This window comes from Budorcas taxicolor, chromosome 6, assembly GCF_023091745.1.
Source record: "Budorcas taxicolor isolate Tak-1 chromosome 6, Takin1.1, whole genome shotgun sequence".
In the NCBI taxonomy this organism is placed as follows: Eukaryota; Metazoa; Chordata; class Mammalia; order Artiodactyla; family Bovidae; genus Budorcas; species Budorcas taxicolor.
Window position 1 is genome coordinate 84,607,734 of NC_068915.1, and position 26,313 is coordinate 84,634,046.

At 37.2% G+C, this 26,313-nt stretch overlaps 1 protein-coding gene and 1 pseudogene across 1 annotated transcript; both read right to left on the bottom strand.

Moving 5' to 3' along the window:
- Nucleotides 1–3,033: 3,033 nt before the first annotated feature.
- Nucleotides 3,034–20,767, bottom strand: LOC128049646 (UDP-glucuronosyltransferase 2B4-like). Its single transcript, XM_052641943.1, has 6 exons — nt 20,038–20,767; nt 19,076–19,224; nt 12,612–12,743; nt 6,987–7,074; nt 5,916–6,135; nt 3,034–3,313 (listed from the first exon to the last, which is right to left on the bottom strand). Exons 1-6 carry the CDS (start codon nt 20,765–20,767, stop codon nt 3,034–3,036), a joined length of 1,599 nt encoding a protein of 532 aa, XP_052497903.1.
- Nucleotides 20,768–21,525: 758 nt separating this feature from the next.
- Nucleotides 21,526–26,088, bottom strand: LOC128049533 (UDP-glucuronosyltransferase 2B31-like; annotated as a pseudogene).
- Nucleotides 26,089–26,313: the final 225 nt, after the last annotated feature.

The window sequence follows — 26,313 nt, forward strand, 5'->3', positions numbered from 1 at the left end:
TGGTGTCATCTGCATATCTGAGGGTATTGATATTTCTCCTGGCAATCTTGATTCCAGCTTGTGCTTCATCGAGCCCAGCCTTTCTCATGATGTACTCTGCATATAAGTTAAATAATCAGGGTGACAACATACAGCCTTGACATACTCCTTTTCCTATTTGGAACCAGTCTGCTGTTCCATGTCCAGTTCTAACTGTTGCTTCCTGACCTGCATACAGGTTTCTGAAGAGTCAGGTCAGGTGGTCTAGTATTCCCATCTCTTGAAGAATTTCCCATAGTTTATTGTGATCCACACAGTCAAAGGCTTTGGCATAGTCAATAAAGCAGAAATAGACGTTTTTCTGGAACTCTCTTGCTCTTTCGATGATCCAGTGGATGTTGGCAATTTGATCTCTGGTTCCTCTGCCTTTTCTAAAACGGCCTTGAACACCTGGAAGTTATTGGAAATTCAGTGTATTCTAAAGATCGTCTCCTCTGTGGTCTACAAATTTACATGTATTTACATAAAATGTGTTTAATTTTATTTCCAAAGATGAGTGTCATGCTTATGTTTTTTAGAATTTCTGGATCTTTTTATTTGTTTAGTAATGTGACATGAAGAGTATTTAACAATATTGCCCATAATTGAACTGTTTTCTTTCATGGCTGTATAACTCATATCTCTGTTGTAGATTAGTGTGTTCACAAATTGATTGCCATTTAAGTGCTAGTGGGAATATTCAGTATGTAATCATGAACATGTACAAGTCTTTCTGCATGACATATAACTAGATAATGAGTTGCTATATAAAACAGTGTGTATAAATTTTATTTCAATGGTATTTCCATATTATACTCCCTCAAAATTAGTCCTCCCAGATTATTTGTTCTATAAATTATTTGCAGGAATATTACTTGATGACAATTTAAATTTCCCAGATTTTCCATACCACCTTTTATATGTCATTGGCCATTTCGCTTCTGTGAATTTCCTATTTGAACTTTTCATTTGTTTTCATATTGGAGTGCTAGACGTTTCACTGGAGATTTTCAGTCTTTCTTATTGCACAGTGACTACCAACCCTTTGTCTATTACACGTGCTGCCGTGTAGATTTGAGAAAAATTTTGTAAGCCTATATGCTTGATTTAAAAAACATTTTCTACTATGGAAATATATGGTTCTACCTTCTTACTTTCTGTTAGTTTTATTTTTCTTTAAATATGTGTCAGTTATCTAGGTGGGTTCTATGAGAAGCTCTTGGTAAACTTTCCTATAATTCCCCAAACATCAATGTTTCTTCTTTAAAATAAACTATGCCTAAGGCTGATGAATGTTTTTTAAATGTTGTGGATGGTGGTCCCCTTGACCAAAGAGACAAGACTCGTTCCCTGACCTGGACATTTTGATAATAAACTGCTTTTCTGATGTACAGTTTTCATCAGTACCTTCAGATTGTTTTCATTTGATTCGCCAATTTTTTACAAAATTTACAAGATTTTTGTCTTGTGCTCATTGTTTCTGATGATTTCAGTCATAGTGGACCTAGGTTTAAAGAAAATAATGTCTATAATATTTTCTGTCATGATAAAAGATTGAATGTTTACATGTAAGTGTTATGGGAGGGACGACGCAATAGCTTCCTGAGGAAAGAGACAAAAGAATGATAAATGCTGATCTAAAGTGTGGTTATGATATAATATAATATGAAAGTGAAAGTTGCTCAGTCATATCCAGCTCTTTGGGACCCCATGGACTGTAGCCTACCAGGCTCCTCTGTCCATGGAATTCTCTAGGTCAGTGTACTGGAGTGGGTAGCTATTCTCTTCCCCAGGGGATATTCCCAACCTGGTATCAAACCCAGGTCTCCCACGTTGCAGGCAGATTCTTTACTGTCTGAGCCACCAGGGAAGCCCAAGAATACTTGAGTGGGTAGCCTAGCCCTTCCCCAGGGGAATCTTTCCAGCCGAGGAATTGAACCAGGGTCTCCTGCATTGCAGGCAGTTTCTTTACCAGCTGAGCTACCAGGGAAGCTCATATTATAATATAATAGTAAGTAATTCAGTCTGTGTTCAACAAACCCATTGAATTTTTCATCATATCTGCAAGTAGCTAAGCGGTGCTCTGTCCTGAATTGTAAAAATATACATAGATTTAGATATGTATATAGATATAGATAAGATCATAGGTATATTCGGGTAGCTTTGGAGAGAATGAAAATTCAAAAGTCCCTTTAGAGTTCAGGTTATTATTTTCTTAACATACAGTTGAGAACTTATATCCATTAGCAAAAGCTGGTTATGGGAGTGAAAATAATAGATGAATAAAAGGTGGGTGACAAAAAGAGAATTAGGTCATGAAATTAAAGATTTTTGCAAATATCTCGGTTTTATAGATGGAAGCATGTAGCAGTTGCTACACTTCTAATTCCATGAACACTCCAAAGGCAAATGAGTTTAACTGGATGAAGGCAAGTGTCTTGCCATGGCTTTAGGTAAGAAGTGTTGTTGAGGCTGGATGTACAGTAAAAATGAAGAACTATTAGTGGTCTCACTAATAAAATTAAAGGGTGAATCTTTCAAAAGAATTCCAATTATTGAACAATCTCTATAGCAAGGAAAAGCTATAAAATTCTATACAAAAATGCAGATAAAATTCTGAATATCTACAAAGTAATATGGATACTATGAATAGACTTTTATTGTTCCTGTTTCTACACCCAACATGTAAAAAACAGTTAAATTCAACCATATCTTTTTAGTATACTTTTGCATTAACATAATAAATTTCAATACATACCCACATCATTTTATGGAGGAGTTCTACTTATGAGGCAGAACTGCTAGAGCAGCAGTACCCAAACTTTTAGGCCGCAGGAACCAGTTTCGTGGAAGACCATTTTTCCATGGACTGGGATAGGAAGCAATGGTTTTCGACGATTCAAGCACATTACATTTATTGCTCACTTTATTTCTATTATTGCATCAGCTCCACCTCAGATCATCAGGCATTCGATCTCAGAGGTTGGGGACACCTGCGCTGAGTCTCAGATACAGCTAGTCTCTTTTCCCCTTCTTTCCTGATTTAGCGAACTTCCAGCAACAAAATAGACAACATTTTGTGATGACAAATATGGCAGTTGCCACACAGGCCAGCAGGAACCCAATGACATCCAGAGAGTGGTACTGGAACCAGGTGAGGTCATGGATAGCTGGCCGCAAGTGCTTGGCTCCTTTGTGGCGCATAACAAACTCGATCCAGAAGACTGCTCTGTCCAAGGGCTTCATAGGCTGATCATGTTGAATGGCTGATAATCTCATCACATTCTCTTTGTAGCTGAAGGAAAATCAAACAGTTATCATTTATGGAATGAGCTACAATAGATAAATATGTGAAAATTCCTTGCAGATGGTAACAGAGTGCAACACAGAGTGGAAGAAAAACAGATAATTTTCTCCGAGGTGATTATTGAGATATTAGCTCATGGGCTAGGATTTCTTAAATGCACAGTTTTCAAGCTACAAAGAAAAGAAAGAAAATGGGAGAGAACAAGATTGTGTATTCTACAGAATGGAATAAGCTGTCCCAAAGGGAAAGAAAAGAAAAGAAATTTGTAATGTTTGTCCAAAGTTTGAATTATCTCATAAAGAATTGTTAAGAGACCTGGTAGATGTATTTCAAAATGTTATAATCTAGATATAGCAGGTAAATCAGGGATGAGGTTTGGAGACATGTCCAGACAGGGCTGGTCTTACATTACTGAAGTGGTGGTTGAGAGTGTGGAAGTAGATTGACTCAGTTTGATTCCTGACTCTTACTTTGTTGGCTGCTTTTTTATTTTTCTGTTCCTCTGATTTTTTTTTTAAATTAATTTTACTGACATTTTAAAACATTTTTATTTTTTAAACTTTTAATTTTACTTTGGAGGGCTCAATTATGATAGAATCTGTTTCTCAGTTTTTCATTGTTATATAAAATGGCTAGGAATAGTGTCTTATCTAATTATTTTGAGAATATTGTATTGATTCTTAGAGGCATTCCTAGCATGCAGTAGACACTCAGTGAATGCTTACTAGTATTGTTGTTCTGGTTCTTGTATTGTTGTTCTGGTCCTTTGTCATGGGCCTTCTGGAGAAGGCTCAACATTTCACTCTCAGGCATTGCAGACACACTTGTTTCTATTGCTGAAATAATGGCAGACTAATAGACAAGAAGGAAGAATAAAGAGATATAGCTCATGAACTTTAAATCACAAAGTACTATAACATGGCAGTGTAGTAATAACAATGGAAGTAAATATACTAGAGATATGTACATTTACATAAAAACAGCAAATGAAAGATTTGTTTCTTTCAAAAAAAGAAAAAAGTGCTTTTTATGCTGCTCATGTAGGACAATAGCTGTGCTAAAATTAAATTTAAATAACACTGCTTATAAAACACAAAGCATTTTGCTGCCATTACTGACACATTCTCAAAATGCTTTCTTCACAAAGTCATTATGACAAAAAAGAGGGAATATATACATCATATTTGTAATATTAATGTAATTGTGTCATTGAAATTCATGTATATCCTGAAGTGATTTGGGAATTAAATATTTCTGTTTTCAGAAAATGTGGTTATAAATAGGGATATCCCAACATAACTACCTATTCCAAATAAGACAAAAATGAGCCCGAATAAAAGAACTCTGAATATACTTACATTTATAAGCTGTATCTACATAGTTGTAATTGAGAAAATTAGAAAATTCTAGTTGTTTACCATTTATGAATGATGGGTTCAAAATATTATTACAGACTAGCAGATACAGAGAACAATCAATTGGATACCAGATTTGGGGGAGTAGAAACACACAAGTGGGGGAGTAGGAGGCAAAATAACTGGGAATAACATACGCTCAAGGAGGTGTTATACAACACTGGAAATTTAACCACTATTTGGTAATTACTTTAAATGGAAAATAACCTGTAAAAATTGTGTAACATTTTTTGCAAAAAGGAATATCCCAACATATGGGTTTCCTTGGTGGCTCAGATGTAAAGAATCGGCCTGCAATGCAGAGACCTGGTTTGATCCCTGGGTCAGCAAGATCCTCTGGAGAGGGGAGTGGCTCCCTACTCCCATGTTCTTGCCTGGAAAATTCCATGGACTGAGGAGTGGTGGGATACAGTCTATGGGGTCCCAAAGAGTCAAACACAACTGAGAAACCAACACTTTCACTTTTTCATATCAACATATTCTTCCCAAGTCAATTATGTTTAGATTTTATAATTCTTCCAAACAAGACAAAATGACCACAGTAAAACAAAAAAACAAAAAACAAGAATATACCCACATTTATAAATAGGATATACATATTTGAAACTGGGTAGTTAGAAAGTTATAGCTGTTTATCATTTATCAGAGATGGAGTCAAAATATTAGCATAGAAAACTTGGAAAATAGTAAATGTAATTGGAATTTGAAATGGATTATGTCATGGTGGTTTACTGAAAATAAACCATCTTTTAAGAGTTTAAAACATTTGAGAAGTTCACATGCTGAAAGAAAGTAGAGTGGGCAGATGTGTATCCATATAGTTCATGGTTCCCTACAATAACTTTGTTCTCAATGCTTCTTAATCCATTAGGATTTCAATGGTTCTTCTCATTCTAATGATTAAGTTTTCAAAATTTCTCCACTATCTTTAAAACACTGACAAACCTTTTCCATAAGGCAATGAAAAAAGCTTAATGTGACATTCACAACCCGTTATTTTTTGTCTGTTTTCAAAACATTGAGCAAATCTTACACCTCATTGTGCTTATATGAAGACTCATGGCTGCCTCCCTCGCCTTCAGATGAGAACTTCTCTAGAAAGATTGGCTAGTAAAGAAAAAAAAAAAAAAAAAAAAAAAAAAAATATATATATATATATATATATATATACTCACGAAGGATTATTAATGACTTCCTTCAATGCGTTGAGCAAATCTCTTGTTGACATTGTTTCCAAGTCCAACCTGACAGCTGTTCCCTTGGATTTCATTCGAGCGATGTTATCAGCTTGATCACCAAACAAAGGAGTGCCCACCATAGGGATCCCATGATAGATGGCCTCATAAACACCATTGCTTCCACCATGAGTTATAAAGGCTTTGGTTTTTGGATGGCCTAGGATTGAGTGAATTTCAGTAAGATTATTAATTATAACAGAATAAAATGAGAGATGGGTATTATAAGGCACTGGAAGAAGCAGTATCTTTTAGATAACATTATTATGTATATTGAAAGTGCTTTTAACTTGCTTTCAGCACTCAGAGACGAAACAGCTATGTCTGCTGAAGGGGTAAATGAAGATTTTGTGAAAGAAGATCTGAGTCACTTGAACATCACAAATGAATCCAGGATTGGCAGGTGAACAACCTGAAGGACCATTCTGGGAAAAAGAAACCACATGTACAAAAAAAGAGGAGGGCATGCCAGAATTTATTCACCTGAAGATATAGTGAAGTCATTTAGTTTGATAGGAATGGTGTCAGGGGAAAAGAAGGATAATGGTAGTGGCACTGGAACCAGAGGAAGGAAAAGCTAAATTTTATCATGAAGTGTGTTATTGCTTCACAAAAATGATTGCTGATTTTTTAAATAGAAAATTGAGAGTCATTGGTAATGGCAAAAGAGTTCTTATTTTTAGTAGCATTTAACATACCTCTACAGAATGGAAATGATAAGTATAAGGAAAGAATTCAGAGACAGAACAACAATCCAGGAAATTATTGAAAAGTTCACTGTGAAAAGTAATTACAGCTGAAGTAAAGATTCTGGCTGTGAGGGATGTGACTATGTAGAATAAACTGACAACTGTTATATGTTCTCCTTTTTTTCTCATAGCAAAGAAAATTATAATAAAGTAGTAAAGTTTTCCTTTTCAGTGTTTTAATAATTGCTTTGTAAGTGTGTTTCCTGTTGCACTCTGCTCAGCTGTTACTCATGTTTTCATTATTTGTTGTGACAAGTCTCACCAAGAAGGTCATTCTGGGGAAGCCATTTATACAACCGGGTGTTGGGTCCTAAGTTATCTGGTTTTTTGCCATCATATCTCCATAGCACCTGTTAAAAGTAAAGGAAATGCTTTATGAGTTGAACTTCACAGTTATACTAATACTTTCTAAATTGAATAAGATACATATAATTACATGCCTTCCATATGACATGTAAGGAAATGAAGACATATTAAGTAATGGTAACTAGTAATACAAAGACATAAATAGGAATACCTATGTTTGATGTATTAATTATGTACGCATGATGGCACAGACAAGTGAGCTTTTCAATGACCAATTCAAATATAAAAAAAAAAAACAAAACCTGCTTTGTTGTTGCTTTACCGTCACTAAGTTGTGTCCAACTCTTTGCACTCCATGGAGTGCAGCATGCTAGGCTTCCCTGTCCTTCACTATCTCTCAGAAGTTGCTCATATTCATATCCATTGATTCAGTGTTGCTATCCAAGCAACACATCCTCTGTCACTGCCTTTCCCTCCTGCCCTTAATCTTTCTCAGCATCAAGGTCTTTTTCAATGAGTCATCTCTTTGCATCAGGTGGCCAAGGGTATTGGAGCTTCAGCTTCAGCATCAGTCCTTCCAATGAATATTCAAAGTTAATTCACTTAGGATTGACCAGTTTGATCCTGCCGTCAAGGGGACTCTCAAGAGTCTTCTCCAACACCACAATTCAAAAGCATCAATTTTTTGGCACTCAGCCTTCTTTATGGTCCAACTCTCACATCCATACATGACTACTGAAAAACCATAGCTTTGACTATATGGACTTTTGCAGGCAAGTGCTGTCTTTGCTTTTTAATACTCTGTCTAGACTTGTCATAGCTTTTCTTTCATGGATAGGTGGTTTTATTTCTAATACAATAAGTCAGTGGCAGATTACACATAAGCTACATATTCATTTGCTTTCTTTATATGCTAGTGCTCATTTTCAAATTCAATATTCACTGATTTATTTTTGACTGCTATAAAAGAGTTTACTTATATCAAGTAGTTAAAATGGGAAGTTAATTTATTAGAATTTTACACGTTTTGATTACAAAGAAGAAAACGTATGCAGTCAATCACCTCAGATAAATATTTTGGCTTATTTATAATTTATTAATCCCCTTCATAGATCACAGCCTTGTCATGGTAAAGTGGCTTGTGTAACTCAATGAAGCTATGAGCCCTGCTCTGCACGGCTACCCAAGGGCAGATGGGTCATAGCAGAGTGTTCTGACAAACTGTGGTCCACTGGAGGAGGGAATGGAATGGACAACTACTCCAGTATGTTTGCCATAAGAACCACATGAATGATATGGAAAGACAAAATATATGACACTGGAAGATGAGTTCTCCAGGTCAGAAGGTGTCCAATATGCTGTTGAGGAAGAGTGGAGGGCAATTACTAATAGTTCCAGAAAGAATGAAGTGACTGGGCCAATGAATAAATGATGCTTAGTTGTGGATGTGTCTGGTGGTGAAAGTCTGATGCTGTAAATAACATAGGATCCTGGAATGTGAGGCCAATGAAATCAAGGTAGTTGGACATGGTCAAGCAGGATATGGCAAGAGTAAATATCAACATCTTAGGAATCCAAGAACTAAAATGGTCGAGTTCAATGAATTTAATTCAGATGACCATTATATCTACTACTGTGGTTAAGAATCCCTTAGAAGAAATGGAGTAGCCTCACAGTTAACAAAAAGGTCTGAAATGCAGTGCTTGGATGCAGTCTCAAAAACAACAGAATGATCTTGGTTCATTTCCAAGGTAAACCATTCAACATCACAGCAATCCAAGTCTGTGCCCCAACCACTAATGCTGAAGAAGCTGAAGTCAATTGATTTCAGCAAGACCTACAAGACCTTCTAGAATTAACAGTAAAAAAAAAAAAAAAAAAAAAAAAAAAATGAAGACGAAGTCTTTTCATCATGGGGATAGGAATGTAAAAGTAAGAAGTCAAGAGATACCTAGGATAAGAGGCAAGTTTGGCCTTGTAGTACTAAAAGAAGCAGGCAAAGCTGACAGACTTTAGTTAAGAGAACACGCTGGTCATAGTAAACATCTTTTTCCAACAACTGATGACTCTATACATGGACATCACCAGATGGTCAATACTGAAATCAGATTAATTATATTCTTTACAGCCAAAGATGGAGATGCTCTATACAGTCAGCAAAACAAGACCTGGAGTTGACTGTGGTTCAGATCATGAGCACCTGAGTGCACAATTCAGATTTGAATTGAAGAAAGACTTAAATTGAAAGTGGGGAAAACCGCTAAGCCATTCAGGTATGACAGAAATCAAATCCCATATAATTACACAGTGGAGGTGATGAATAGATTCAAGGGATTATATCTGATATACAGAGTGCCTGAAGAACTGTGGATAGAGGTGTATAACATTGTACAGAAGGCAGCGATCAAAACAATCCCAAAGAAAAGGAAATGCCAGAAGGCAAAATGGTTATCTGAGGAGGCTTTATAAATAATTGAGAAACGAAAGGGAGTGAAAGCCAAGGGGGAAAGGAAAAGAAAGATATACTCAACTGAATGCAGAATTCTCGAGGATAGATAGGAGAGATAAGAAGGACTTCTTCAATGAACAATGCAAAGAAATAGAGAAATCAATGGGATGTGAAAGACTAGAGATCTCTTCAAGTGAATTAGAGATCCCCAGGGATCATTTCATGCAAGGATGGGCACAATAAAGGACAGAAATGGTATGGACCTAACAGAAGCAGAAGATATTAAGAAGAGGCGGCAAGAATACACAGAAGAACTATACAAAAGAGATCTTAGTAACCTGGATAACCATGATGGTGTGGTCACTCATCTAGAGCCACACATCTTGGAGTGTGAAGAAAATGGGACCATAGGAAATATTACTGTGAAGAAAGCTCGTGGAATTTCAGCTGAAATATTTCAAATCCTAAAAGATGATACTGTTAAAGTGCTGCACTCAATATGCCAGCAAAGTTGGAAAACATAACAGTGGCCACAGGACTGGAAAAGGTCAGTTTTCATTCCAAACCCAAAGATGGGTAATGCCAAAGAATGTTCAAACTACTGTACTAATAATGTTCCTTTCACACGCTAGCAAGGTAATACTCAAAAATCATTTATCTCGGCCTGAGCAGTACATGAACCAAGAACTTCCAGATGTGCAATCTGGGTTTAGAAAAGGCAGAGGAACCAGAGATCAAATTTCCATCATTCATTAGATCATAGAAAAAGCAAGAGAATTCCAAAAAAACATCTACTCTGCTCCATTGACTATGTTAACCTTTGACTGTATGGATCACAACAAACTGTGGAAAATTCTTAAAGAGCTGGGAATACCAGACCACCTTAACTGTCTCCTGAGAAACCTGTATGCAGGTGAAGAAGCAACAGTTAGAACCAGACATGAAACAACAGACTGGTTCAAAATGGGGAAAGGAATACACAAAAGCTGTATATTGTCACTCTGCTTACTTAACTTACATATGCACAGTGCATCATGTAAAATACTGGGCTCAGTGACTCACAAGCTGGAATCAAGCTTGCTGGGAGAAATATCAATAACCTCAGATATGTAGATGACACCACCCATTTGGCAGAAAGTGAAGAGGAACTCAAAAGCCTCTTGATGAAGTGAAAGAGGAGAGTGAAAAAGTTGGCTTAAAGCTCAACATTCAGAAAACGAAGATCATGGCATCTGGTCCCATCACTTCATGGGAAATAGATGGGGAAACAGTGGAAAGAGTGTCAGACTTTATTTTTTGGGGCTCCAAAATCACTGCAGATGGTGACTGCAGCCATGACATTAAAAGACGCTTACTCCTTGGAAGGAAAGTTATGACCAACCTAGATAACATATTCAAAAGCAGAGACATTACTTTGCCAACAAAGGTCCATCTAGTCAAGGCTGTGGTTTTTCCTGTGGTCATGTATGGATGTGAGAGTTGGACTGTGAAGAAGGCTGAGCACCGAAGAATTGATGCTTTTGAACTGTGGTGTTGGAGAAGACTCTAGAGAGTCCCTTGGACTGTGAGGAGAGCCAACCAGTCCATTCTGAAGGAGATCAGCCCTGGATGTTCATTGGAAGGACTGATGCTAAAGCTGAAACTCCAGTACCTTGGCCACCTCATGCGAAGAGTTGACTCATTGGAAAAGACTCTAATGCTGGGAGGGATTGGGGGCAGGAGAAGGGGACGACAGAGGATGAGATGGCTGGATGGCCTCACCGACTCGATGGACATGAGTTTTAGTGAACTCTGGGAGTTGGTGATGGACAGGGAGGCCTGCCGTGCTGCAATTCATGGGGTTGCAGAGTTGGACACAACTGAGTGCCTGAACTGAACTGAAAGAGATTCTTGATGTGGGTGAAAGAGGAAAGTGAAAAAGCTGTCTTAATACTCAACATTCAAAACAATACATTCATGACATCTGGTCCCATCACTTCATGGCAAATATATGGGGAAAATGTGGAAGGTGTGACATATTTTATTTTCTTGGGCTCCAAAAGCATTGTGGATGGTGACTGTAGCCATGAAATGAAAAGACACTTGCTTCTTGAAAGAAAAGCTATGACAAATCTAGACAGAATATTAAAAGGGGAGACATCATTCTGCCAAAAGAGGTCCATATAATCAAAGCTATATTTTTTTCCAGTAATCATGTATGGATATGAGAGTTGGATAGTAAAGAAGGTTAGGTAAGGTAAGATAAGGTGAAGTCACTCAGTCGTGTCCTACTCTATGTGGCTCCACAGACTGTAGTCTACCAGGCTCCTGTATCCATGGGATTTTCCAGGCAAGAGTACTGGAGTGGGTTGCCATTTCCTTCTCCAGAGGATCTTTCTGTCCCAGGGATCGAACCCAGGTCTCCTGCATTGTAGGCATACGCTTTAACATCTGAGCCACCAAAGAAGTCCTTAAAGAAGGTTAAGCGCTGAAGAGTTAATGCTTTTGAATTGTGGTGCTGGAGAAGATTCTTGAGACTCCCTTGGACTGCAAGGACATCAAACCCGTGAATCCTAAAGGAAACCAATCTTGACTCTTCATTGGAAGGACTGATGCTGAAGCTTCAATACTCTGGCCACCTGGTAACTGATTGGAAAGATCTTGATCTGGGAAAGGTTGAAGGCAAAAGGAGAAGGGCTGGCAGAGGATGACATGGTTAGATAGCATCACTAAATCAATGGACAAGAATCGTGGCAAACCCTGGGTAATAGTGAAGGGCAGGGGAGCCCAGCATGCTGTACTCCACGGGATTGCAATGATTCAGACGACTTAATGACTAAGCAACAACAGCAGAATTTTTTAATAGTGTTAATTAGTGCTGCCGAAGAAGTATGTTCTCTTAACTTACAAATTATTAAGCCCTACTTCCAAAAACAATGAAAAGTGGAATTGTTTGACTGGAATCAATATTGCATGACTACATTTATTGTTAAAATTTAACTCCCGAGAGCATCTGTATGTGTGTTGCGTTCTCAGAAGTCCTTCAAAGAAAAGGAACAAGTGACAAAGTGATAGGAAATGTCTAAAATCATACCTTTACAGAGTTTAACAGACTTATTAAATAGTTGTCCATGATTAAGTTATTGTATCTACCTTTTGTGGAATTTGAGCGAAGGCTGATGCAATCACCTCGGCTCTGTCTTCTGACGTGTTACTGACCATTGACCCCAAAGAAAACACCACAATTCCATTTTCGCCAGAGCTCTGCACAAACTCTTCCACTTCCTATGAAAAAAGAATTTGCCCCATCACAAAACAGCAGCAACATAGCATACATTATTGAAGGGATTGCTACAAGCAACTAAAGAGAGAAAATCAGAAATTGTCTCGAGATATTAGAGTAGAGATTTCTCACAAAATATTGTGGTAAGATACACATGGCATAAAATTTACTTTCTTAATTGTTCCTGAGTGTATAGTATAGTAGTGTTAAGTATACTCACATTGTGCAACCAATCTCCAGATCTTTTTCATCGGACAAAACTGGAAGTCTATGATCATTAAGAAACTCTACTTTCCTCTTTCTCTAGCCGTTGGCAAGTTTCAGTCTACTTTGTGTCTACAAGTGAGATTAGTCTGGATACTTCTTACAAGTTGAATTGTAGAGTATTTGTCTTTTTCTGACTAGTTATTTTCACTTAATGTAAGGTTCATTCATGTTGTGACATGTGTCAGAATTTCCTTTTAAAGGTGAGTAATATTCCATTGTTTGTATATATGATATTTGTTTATTGCTTCCTCTGTTGATGGACATTTGGGCTGCTTAAACCTCTTGGTTCCTGTGAATAGAGCTTTCATGAATATGTTGTACAGATATCTCATTGAGATCCTAAATTCAATTATTTTGGATATAAACCCAGAAAAGGAATTGCTGAACTATATGTGTAGACAGGTTTTATATTAGAAAGTGCACATTATTCTATTCACATACTATACACTTAGCTAATAGAGTGATTTCCCTCCCTCACCCACCCCACTCTCGCAATTCTCTTGAACATATTAACTTCACATCTTGGACTTTGGTCAGTTGTACTAATAAATATTTAACACTAAAAAATCATTAAAAAATTTTTTTGAGGGACTTTATATTATTTTTTACAATTTTTTAAAAACATGTTTTATCCTTCAGATCCTGGGAAAAGAATGGGTGATATGAGGTCAATTTCTTCCATTATATATATTTGTGCAAATGTGTTTCTGTATAAGCAGGAAATAAGATAGAGCCAGTACTAGTAGTGACAAGGAGATACTATTAAACTATATTATCCTCAGACTCTTCATTAGTCTTGATGTTAATTACTAACATAGATTCTTGGAAGGAAGTTACTTGCCAGATTCAACTCCCTTTGATTCTTCATTATTATGATTCTGCTAACTCATTTATTTATTCCAGACAGACTTTTTGAGAATTATTTAGGTTATTCATTAATATTTCATTTCCTGACTATGAGCACTATGAAAAAATATATGATCTGAATCAGTTTATGTCTTTCATTCAGCTCTGTAATCCTATTCTTCATCTTAGACTTTGTCATAATTTCCAAACTCTGTCTAACATACTAACTACTGACTTGAAGAGTCAAGTATTATAGTTTGGAAGTTCTATGAAATAGTTCTGTGAGTTCTATTTATAATCCAAATTTATACTTGTATAGTTACTTATTTGAGAGACCATATTGCTGTGTTCCTTTACATATGATGCCTTTGTCCTGAACTTGCATAATTAATGTCACAGATGGATGTGTTATGTCTAACTGCAGTGAAGGACCTTCAACTTGACTTCAATGAGTCCCCCTGGAAGCACCTGCTCCACAGAGGAAAAGGTGCCCAGGGCTTTTTGCAGCACAGGTCTGGTCAGCTTTTGAGCAATTCAATTCTAACTAAATAAAGCTCCAGGGGAATCCGTATTTGCCTGGAATTTTTTCTGAATTATTTTGCTTTGTGGTCCTGATCCTTTCTGATTAAAAAAAAAGTTACTTTCTATACTAGAATAATTCCAAATGTTGAATGGCAACCCACCCCAATATTCCTGTCTGGGAAATCCCATTGACAGGGGAGACTGGCTGGCTATAGTTCACAGGGTCATGAAGAGTCAGACATGACTGAGGATGTATGCATATTCACTGTTCTGCACCTTAGATCTCTAGTATTTATTTACTAAGAAATGCAAATTTGTATCCTTAAACAACATTTCTCCTGTTCTTCCAGCTCTCAGTCCTGGGAACTACCATATTACTCTGTTATTACAAGTTTGGCATTTTTAGATTTCGTATACAAGTGATTTATTACAGTATTTGTCCTTCTCTGTTTTTTCAAAAAGATAAAACTGAAAACCTTTAGTTAGACTAATCAGGAAAAAAAGTGACTCAAATAAATAAGATTAGAAATGAAATGGAGACATTACAACTAATACTGAAAAATTACATAGGATCCCGAGACTACCATGAATAATTATAAGCTAAGAAATTATTAATACATATATGAGAAGAATGGAGAACGTCTTAAAAGCAGAACCTACCAAGAATGAATCAGGAAGGTGTAGAAAATCTGAACAGTCCTAATAAGTAAAGAAATTGAATTGGTAATCAAAAACCTATCAACACACAAAAGGCCCAGGGACTGATGGCTTCACTGATGTATTCTATGAAATATTATAGAATAATTAATGCTAGTTCTTCAAAAAATCTTCAAATTAAAGAGGAGGGTAGGAACATTTCCAAACTCATCCTACAAGGTCATCACCATGATCATGATACCAAATAGATAAGCACATTGCAAGAAGATAAAACTAAAGTCAATATCCAGATTGAGTATTGTTGCAAAAATTCTCAACAAAATATCAACAAGACAAATTCAAGAGCACATTAAAAGAATTATATAGTAAGACCATGTGAGATTTATCTCTGTGACGCAAGGATAAATAGAATGAACAATAAAATAACTTGATTATCTCAATAGATGTCCAAAAAACTTTTAACAAGATATGACATTCTTTCATGAGAAAACCCTCAACATATATGGTATAGAAGGAACATATCTCAATGTAATAAAGAACATATATGACAAACCCAAAGCTAACGTTATACTCAACAGTGAACACTTGAAAGCTTTTTCTCTGATCAGAAACAAAACAAGGATGCCTACTCCCACTATATAGAATTCAGTTTCCTTACTGTGTACTAATAATGAAACATCTGGAAAAAACTATCCCATTCACAATAGCATCAAAAGGAAGAAAATAACTAGAAATAAATTTAATCAGTGAAGTGAAAGATCTGTACAGTGATAACTATAAGAAATTGTAGAAATAGAAGAAAACACAAATAAATGGAAAGTCATCATATGACATGGACCAGAAGACTAATACTGCAAAAATGTTGACATTACCAAAAGCCCAAAGAATCACACCTTGAAATTTCATGTTTACCACAAAGTTTCAATATTTCAAATAGTGTACTGGCCCCCAAATAGACACATAGGCCATGGAACAGCATACAGGGTTCAACTAAGAGTCAACAAGGGAGCAAGGGAGACAAAAACACCAATTGTGGAAATGTTAGTCACTTCTTTCTTTTCTGAGAAAACTGGATAAACTATGAAAAAAACAAAAAACCACTCACAAAAACAACTCAAAATGTATCAATGTATCAATGACTTATGTGTATCAATGACTTAAACACAAGACCAGATACCATAACATCCCTAAAAGAAAATATAAGGTCAGGAACTCCTTGACACTGGTCTTGAAAATGATGTTTTTGTATAGGACATCAAGACCACAACAAAAGGGAAAAATCACAAGTGGGGCTACATCAAGCTTAAAAGCTTCTGCACAGCAAAAGAAATAATCAACAAGAGGAAAATGTGATCTACAGAGTGGAAGAAAAGTTTTGTAACCACATATTGAATGGGGGTTAAGATCCAGAATGTATGCACAACTCACACAACAAAATTCAATTAAAGAATGGGCAGATGAACAAAACAGACCCTTTACAAAGAAGATTTCCAAATGGTCACCAGGTATAGGAAAAGATACTGAACATCAGTAATCATCTGGGAAATGTATTTCAAAATCACAATCAGATATTACCTCACCCCTATTAGAAAGTCTATAACCAAGAAGAGAAAAGTGTTGTGAGAATGTGGAGAAAAGTGAATGCTTGTACAGTCTCAGTGGGAATGTAAATTGGTTTAGCCCTTATGGGACATACCTTGAAGGTTCCTAAAACAGTTAAAGATAGATCTATTGTATGATCCAGCAATTGTACTTCTGGGTATACAGTCAAAGGAAATAAAAACAGGATATAGAAGAGGTATATGGGCTCCATGTTGACTGCAGCATTCTTCACAATTAGCTAAGGGAAAAAACTTAAGTGCCCACCAATGGATGAATTATTTAAAGATGTTTCATAGATACACACAGACGTGCACACACACGCACAGAGACACATGTGCTCAGAATGAAATGTTATTCACCCACGAGAAAGAAGGAAGTCCTGCCATTTTTGACAATATGGGTGGACTTTGAGGACAATATGCTAAAATGTGTGCTGTCATTTTAATCTTCATTCTATTCCTATAATCAAATAATACCCTATGATATATATCCTAAAAGTTGTAATCCTAGCTTATGCTTTTTTAATGTTCAAGAAAACTGTGATCTTATTATCTTTGTTATTTTCCAAGTAAATATTTTATTGTATCTCATTTTTGTTGTATCTCATTTAATATATTTTATTGTATCTGATTTAGTATAATTTAACATTTGCTAGTGGCTCAGATGGTAAAGAATCTGCCTGGAGTGCAGGAAACCAGGATTTGATCTCTGGGTCGGGCAGATCCCCTGGAGAAGGGAATGGCTGCCTACGCCAGTATTCTTGCCTGGAGAATCCCATGGACAGAGGAGCCTGGTGGGCTACAGTCCATAGTGTCACAAAAAGTCAGATATGACTGAAGTGACTTAGCAGCAGCAGCAGCATTTAATATAAAGATTTTTAATGTCAGGAATTTTTAAGGTTTTGGTTATCAGATGAAGAAGATGAAATATTAAAGTATTTTTGTAAGTTTTAAGGCTTATCACCACAGCACTAGCTAAAATAAATGCCCATTTCCAACAATATAAGTGAATGTACATATAACCGTATGTTTTTATTCCCAACCCAGAGATTTATTTAAATTTATTTAAAGTAAATCATCCTGATTCACGTCAATGTATGGCAAAACCCACCACAATAATGTAAAGTAATTATCCTCCAATTAAATTAATTTAAAATAAAGAAAAAAATGAGTTAAGGTGATATCTCTGTGAATACCGTACTCTAGTTTTCACTCATTATTGTCTATATCTAGCAATAATCTGCTAAATGGTCTCTTCCTACTCTTTACCATTTACAATCCAACCCAGTGACGACATCTTGCTTTTTATTTGTAATAATATATGGCTATCTCTTTCTCAGGGTTTTTGTCATAGCTCAGTCGGTAAAGAGTCTGCCTGCAATGCAGGAGACCTGGGTTGGATTCCCAGGTTGGGAAAATCCTCTGGAGAAGGAAATGGCAACCCGCTCCAGTATTCACACTTGGAGAATCCCATGCACAGAGGAGCCTGGCAGTCTGTAGTCCATGTGATTGCAAGAGTCGGACACAAGTTAGAGACCAAACCACTGCCATCACCTCTTTCTTTCTTAATCCTTTCAATATTCTTCCCAGTGCCCCTACTAGATGTTTCAAATCTTTACAATTATCTGTTTCCAACTTGCCTCTATAGCATCATCTTCTCTATTCAGCCCTTTCCTATCTAGACTAAACTTGGGCTTTTGGGCAACTGTCATTACTACTCCACCTACCTTTCTTTTATATCTTCTTCCAACTGAGCTATGAGAGAAGTCCATATCTTCTTCCACCCCTGCCCTATTCCTCTGTTTATTCCTGAGCATCCTTCAGATCTCATAATTGTCTGTGAATCAGAGATACGTTATATGATTCATGCTGAATATTTCTTTAGCACTCTGGTCTTTCCATACTGTAACATTTTTTACAACTTGATTGTGTTCTGTCATTTCAGGTGGACTGTCAGGTGGTAGAAACTGTGCCTACACCATTTGCCTATATTAGCACTCACTTCTGGAATATGCTATATACAAAATTATCCTATAATAATTATAATACAATTATAATGTAACATATTATAGTGAGATGAGGTGTTTGGATGGCATCACCAGGTGATAATATCGCTGTTATTTTATTTATATGAAATATATATTTTTATATAGAACTATATGTGTCCTTTAATGAATGATGCTTCTCTATGTGTGAATAATGAAATTGCAATTTAATTGATGTATTATCAAAGTGTCCCATGTACTCTAGTTTATTCTGTAATGATAATGAAATTCAGATAGTTGTGCTGATACAGAAATACATCACTTTCTAGGTGAAAGTTCACTTTATCCAGGTTCCCACATCTGACTACCTGTAATCAAACATTCTAAATAAAGAATACAGAATATTCCTACTGAAAACACAAAGTTCACAAAGAACAGCAAGGAGGAGTAGGTGACCTTAGGCAGAGGCTTGGCAGGTTTGCAGTGGAGCCCTCCAACAAATTCAACATTTGGTAGTCGTGGACGGGGAAATGAAAAGTCCCAGTAGCTTCGAATGAGCCACATTTCGGCTTTCCCCATTGTCTCTGATAAGGTAGTAGGTCTTCCTGAAAGTAAAAAGAAAAACAACAACCAATGTTTGATCAAATGAGACTATTGTCATGTGTGTATATTAGATAATTTTTGCAAAGGAACTGGGGATGTTTCGGCCACGATATTCGAATGTGTCTGTTTCTTGATAAATCTATACATAGCATGGTATAGGATAATAAAGTATATCTGGAATACATCTGTTTCTACATAAGCAGAAACAATTTCTAAAAGCTAACTGGATACTTATACTACAAATATGTGTAGAACTCTCAATGTGCATGTCTTCATTTATCAAGACAGTTTATGAGATTCTTAATGACTTTAAGTTAAAAAAAGAGGTTTTGTAAGTTGGATAGTCACTTGCAGATGTCCTAGGTACTTCAGTCTGTGGTGAATGACTTCCTGGTATCCGATACTAGTAATGGGCTTTACCCTACCCTATAATTTAAGTGTTTGCATAATATTTGTTAGATTGAGGGTCATTTTATATATTTTTTTCACTGTTTCACTTATTTGAGATAAATTTTTGTGAATTTATATTTAGACAAACTCAACTTCCAAGGCACTAGGAAAAATAAGACTTCATGCTACCAACTAAAAACATGAATTACCTAGTAGTTTCGTTGCTAAGTGATAACTGACTCTTTTCAACTCCGTGGACTATAGCCCAACAGGCTTCTCTGTCCATGGGATTTCCCAGGCAAAAACACTGGAATGGAATGCCATTTCCTTTTCCAAAGGATCTTTCTGACCAAAGGATCAAACCTGTGTCTCCTGCCTTGGCAGGTAGAGTCTCTACCACTGAGCTATCAGGAAGTCCAACTTACCTAGTACTTCACTGTAAAACTGATTCCACTTCTTATCGTTGTATGCTGTGAAGAAAAGGTCAAAATAAAGTGTGTAAAACATATTTTTGACCCTCTCCATGAATGTCATGCGATCACTTAATTCTGAAAACATAACAGGTACATAAGATGGTGGGAATGGAAGTCTTCCGCTATTCTTTTCAATTATATGGCCAGGTGAGGTGTAATGACTGTACACGAATGGTATTTGAAGTAGTTCAGCCAGCAGTTCACCACAGGGTCCAACGGCATCTGCAATAAGGATATCAAACCTTGATCCCTGTAGTTTTGTCATTAATTTCTTGTTGGAAACAGCGTCCTTACACATACTTAAAGTAGTATCAAAAAATTCCCAAAATACACTCTTCACTGTTGCCAAATAGGACCAAAAGGAATCTTTCGCCACATATGTCAATTCCTCAAGAAGACGTTCCATAAAATTCTCATAATCACTTTTGGTTAAAGTTGTAGGAAAAGTCTCAAATCTCATAGTAGATGGTTTGCTGGAATTAGGAATAGTGGAAGCGGAAGATATCAGAACAGTCACCTCATGACCCCTCGTGACAAGTTCGTCCAGAATTGTCCTCATATTCAGCCAGTGACTAAATTCCACCGGCCACACCAGCACCTTTCCACAACTCCCACCGCTAAAGCAACAAGTCAGCTGTAGCAGCAGCATAAGCGAGAGTCTTTTCATAGACATCTTTCTCATATGCAGTCCTTTAAAAATAATTACTGTAAACTTTTGCTATTGCTCAGGCTTATATCCAGATGTTATTAACCAGAAGTTAAATTATAACTCCTATTCCTTAAAAAAGTAGATTACACGAATAGTCAGCAGATGTGGAAATCAAGTGAAAAGGCAAAGTGCAGAATGTTTCGAGATTATACAGTGTGTTTAGTATTGATTTGTCAGTGCTGTCACCCATCTTGTACACACACATCAATTATATTCTATGAGAAAGAAGACTAGTGTAAAACAATAGCAAGTGAGAGGCTCTTGTGTCTGCAGTCGCTTTGACACAGAATTAGAGATAAGGTGACATCAACAAAATGGAGGGTTATGAGGTCACAACAATTGTGTCCCTCACAGAAACAGCAAAAACAATAAATGACCAACTGCAAACCAATGTAAATTATTTGGGGAAAGTTCTGGACTAAAATGAAAAAGCAGCAGAAATCCTGCAGTTTGCAAAGACTGAAGATGTGTCTTCTGATTTTTTTGGTGTAATGTATTAATTCTAAAGATATCAATTAAGCTTGACTGGTCAATTGTATAATTTATGATCACTATTGCCATATTGATTATTTTGTCTGAACGATCTGCCTACTGATGACAGCGGGCAGTTAAAACAGAAGGAGACGACAGAAGATGAGATGGTTAGATAGCATCACTGACTCAATGGACATGAGTGTGAGCAAACTCTGGGAGATGGTAAAGGACAGGGAAGCCTGGTATGCTGTGGGCCATCAGGTGATGTTATCAGGTTGATCGGTAAACATAGGAAAGCCCACCATAGGGATCTCACGGCAGATGGCCTTGTAAGTGCCGTTGATTCCACCATGAGTTATAAAGCCTTTGGTTTTTGGATGATCTAGCACTGAGTGACTTTCAGTAAAATTATTAATAACAATTCAGAATAAAGCAAGAAATGGGCCTTATAAGGCACTGTAAAAAGCAATGTTTTTAAGATAACAGATGGTTACACACAGGAAACTGCATTTAAATTGCTTTCAGAACTCACAGCCAGAAACTCCTGTCTGCTCGAGAGATAAGTGAAGGCTTTATGAAAGAAGTGCTTTGTCACTTGGATTTCACAAGTGAATTCAAGATTGGCAGAAGAACAACTTAAAGAACACTCTGGGTAAAAGAAACCACATATGCATAAAAAGGGGGCATTCAGAAATATATTCTCTAAAAGATTAAGGAAGTCATTTAATCTGATAAGAATGGTGTCAAAATCACAGAAAGGGTAATGGTAGTAACTGTGGAACCAAAGAAAAGAGAATCTTCATTTTATTAAGAAATATGCTACCTCTTCATGGAAATGATTGTGGATTTTATTTCTGTAGAAAATGGAGAGTCACTGGTAATAAATAAGGAGCTATTATTTATCAGTAGTATTTAAAATACTCCTACACAGGAGAACCAATAGGTGTAAGGAAAGCATTCAGACGTAGAACAATAACCCATTAAGCTACTCACTGTTAGAAGCAATTACAGGCAAAACGAAGATATTTTAATTTTGGGCATAAGGGATATGACCAACGTATAATACAGTGCCAACTATGATATATTTTCCTTCTCCCCTCTAGTGTTGGGAGTGAAAACACAGAAGTAAATTTTCTTTCTGAATGTCTTAATAATAAACACTTGATAAGTTTATTTCCTATTGAAGTACTATCACTCTGCTCAGCTGTTAATCATGTTTTTAGGATTTGTTCTGCCAATATTTACGAAGAAGGTCATTCTGGGGGAATTCAGTTATACAGACAAATATTGGGTCCTAAGGTGTCTGGCTTTTTGCCATCATATCTCCATAGAACCTGTTAGGGCAACAAAAATACCTTATTCAATTAGTTTAAAGTTATAGCATTAGAATTCAAGAGATTAAAAGATAACATTAAATGTCTTCCATATGGCATGTAAGGAAGAAAGGATGCGTGATCATAAGCAACGATAACTATTAATGCACTGACAGCAGTAGGAATAGTTACATTTTATATACTTATTACTATATTCAGTCAGCTATGGAATATAATCATGACCATTCACACATGATGGCCTAGACAAATGATGTTTACATTTATAAATGAAGCCTTTTTTTGTAATTTATAAGTATCAATAAACTGTTGAAAAAGTTCCAACTTTGTGATAATAAAATTTATTCAGCTGACCATGAACACTTTAACAATGAACCACAAAGGAGTGACAGTGTCAATCTGTAGTTTCTATGCCCAGTACAAAAGTAAGGTACGGATTTTGGAATTCCCAATCAATTCTCATACACTGGATTATAATTTATAGTGTTTAACCTCTATTTGCTCTGGAAATGGAAAGTAACTCTATCAGCAAAGAAACAGCATAGGTCATCAGGAGAAGATCACAATATCAGATAGCAAATTATAAAAGTAGTTCAAAATATCCAAAGACCTCAGGGGAATTTTATGTATTAGCAAATAAGGTACCACTCTATTTTATGGAGAAAGAAGTTGCTGAATCTTTTCCATGCCACTTTCCTTATGCTTGATTCCTTCCTACAGTCCCTCTCCCTCCTCAATCAGAAGGAGCAATGTGACAGGTCAGAAGCAGAGTCCATTAAGGGCCAGACCTTACCACACACAGAGCTTACTTAAGGGCAGGACCCTGTCTTCTCTTTGATCTTCCTGATTCAGACTTTGTCAGGACCAAGTCACCAGGGTGGCTGATGTTTCTCTTTCTCTAAGTCACTGTGTCTGGATGGGATCTGGAGGTCTCCTAGGCAGCCCTGACCATCCTTTCTCTGAATAGCACCCTGCAAAGCACACTGATCGGGCTACTTTAAAATTTAGGGGAAATGAAAGGGGTCAGGATTATCTGGCAAGTACAGTCTGCACGATGCATTCCAGGTTTTATCACTATTGCATAATGTCGTTGTGCTACTGCACTTACTGTTAAAATTTAACTCGAGGATATTTGTATGTTTACTGTGTCCTCAAGAGTCCTTCAGTGAAAAGGAACAAATGACAAAGCAGAATTTGATGGTTTATTTCCCTGCCCACAACCCCATTATAATATCAAAATTCATATTGGATCTCTTAGATATTTTTCATTTTGATAATGTTAATCCAAAGTATTGTTAATAAAAGATACTCTAAACTGCCGTCAGTCAGTCAGTTCAGTCGCTAAGTCGTGTCCGACTCTTCACAACCCCATGAATCGCAGCACGCCAGGCCTCCCTGCCCTTCACCAACACCTGGAGTTTACTCAAACTCATGTCCATGGAGTCGGTGATGCCATCCAGCCGTCTCATCCTCTGTCATCCCCTTCTCCTTCTGCCCCCAATCCTTCCCAGCATCAGGGTCTTATCCAATGAGTCAACTCTTCGCATGAGGTGACCAAAGTATTGGAATTTCAGCTTCAGCAGCAGTCCTTCCAGTGAACACCTAGGACTGGTCTCCTTTAGGATGTACTGGTTGGATCTGCTTACAGTCCCAGGGACTCTCAAGAATTTTCTTCAACACCCCAGTTCAAAAGCATCAATTCTTCAGCACTCAGTTTTCTTCACAGTTCAACTCTCACATCCATATATGACCACAGGAAAAACCACAGCCTTGACTAGATGGACCTTTGTTGGCAAAGTTATGTCTCTGCTTTTGAATATACTATCTAGGTTGGTCATAACTTTCCTAACAAGGAGTAAGCGTCTCTTAATTTCATGGCTGCAATCACCATCTGCAGTGATTTTGGAGCCCCCCCAAAATAAAGTCTGACACTCTTTCCACTGTTTCCCCATCTATTTCCCATGCAGTGATGGGACCAGATGTCATGATCTTTGTTTTCTGAATGTTGAGCTTTAAGCCAACTTTTTCACTCTCCTCTTTCACTTTCATCAAGAGGCTTTTTAGTTCCTCTTCACTTTCTGCCATAAGGGTGATGTCATCTGCATATCTGAGGTTATTGGTATTTCTCCCAGCAATCTTGCTTGGTACCAACTTGTGCTTCTTCCAGCCCAGAGCTTCTCATGATGTACTCTGTATGTAAGTTAAATAAGCAGGGTGACAATATACAGCCTTGATGTACTCCTTTTCCTATTTGGAACCAGTCTGTTGTTCCATGTCCAGTTCTAACTGTTGCTTCCTGACCTGCATACAGGTTTCTCAAGAGGCAGGTCAGGTGGTCTGGTATTCCCATCTTTTTCAGAATTTTCCACAGTTTACTGTGATCCACAGAGTCAAAGGCTTTCGCATAGTCAATAAAGGAGATATAGATGTTTTTCTAGACCTCTCTTGCTTTTCCCATGATCCATTGCTGCTAAGTCGCTTCCGTTGTGTCCGACTCTGTGACCTTATAGACCCCATAGACCAGCCCACAAGGCTCCCGCATCCCTGGGATTCTCCAGGCAAGAACACTGGAGTGTGTTGCCATTTCCTTCTCCAATGCATGAAAGTGAAAAGTGAAAGTGAAGTCGCTCAGTTGTGTCCAACTCTTAGCGACCCCATGGACTCTGGCTCACCAGGCTCCTGTGTCCATGGGATTTTCCAGGCAAGAGTGCTGGAGTGGGGGTGCCATTGCCTTCTCCACAGATGTTGGCAATTTGATCTCTGTTCCTCTGCCTTTCCTAAATCCAGCTTGAACTTCTGGAAGTTCACAGTTCATGTTTTGCTGAAGCCTGGCTTGGAGAATTTGGGGCATTACTTTACTAGCGTGTGAGATGAGTGCAATTGTGCGGTAGTTTAAGCATTTTTTGGCATTGCCTTTCTTTTGGATTGGAATGCAAACTAACCTTTTCCAGTCCTGTGGCCACTGATGAGTTTTCCAAATTTGCTGGCATGTTGAGAGCAGCACTTTCACAGCATCATCTCAGGATCTGAAATAGCTCAACTGGAATTCCACTTTGTTCATAGTGATGCTTTCTAAGGCCCACTTAACTTCACATTCCAAGATGTCTGGCTCCAGGTGAGTGATCACACCACTGTAGCACGTGTCATATATATTTGGTTTTTATAAATATTTGAGTTAAGTTGGGGTTATCATAGTAATTTACCTTTCTTGCAGAAATTGTCTGTCATCACACCTTTTATATTATTTAAGTGACTCATTAAATATTTTTCCACTCTTAAATTACTTTGCTTACCTTTTGTGGAATCTGAGCAAGAGCTGAAGCAATCATATTGGCCCTTTCTTCTGTTAGTAACCATTGACTCCAAAGAAAACACCTCAATGTCTTTTTCTCCAGAGCTTGGGCAAACTCTTTCAGTGCTGTGGAAAAAAAAATTTGCTTCATGCGGGGAAATTAACAAGATGACTCCAGTCAGGGCCTCTCGCCCCATGCTCTCATGCTGTCTCACCCATGTTCTGTAAGCAATGAGTTTGCACGGTTACGTAACAGATGTAGGACTGCATGTGCATATCACGAGGTACTTACTGGTCATGGGCTGCTTTGTGCAGTAGACCTGTAGGAGCTTCACCATGAAAGCCCTCACTGCTGCTGCACTGGGGCTACACTGGTGTGACCCATGGTTTTGTTACATGAGATTATGCTATGGCTAGGTTAT

What these genes read in the sequence shown, in the direction of transcription:
- LOC128049646 (XM_052641943.1), bottom strand. Translation starts at nt 20,767, where the DNA reads ATGAGAAAGATGTCTATGAAAAGACTCTCGCTTATGCTGCTGCTACAG. An exon ending in TCCCCAGAATGACCTTCTTG is followed by an intron (nt 6,136 to 6,986) that starts GTGAGACTTGTC and finishes ACTCAATCCTAG; the next exon opens with GCCATCCAAAAACCAAAGCC. An exon ending in GAAGTCATTAATAATCCTTC is followed by an intron (nt 3,314 to 5,915) that starts GTGAGTATATAT and finishes ATTTTCCTTCAG; the next exon opens with CTACAAAGAGAATGTGATGA.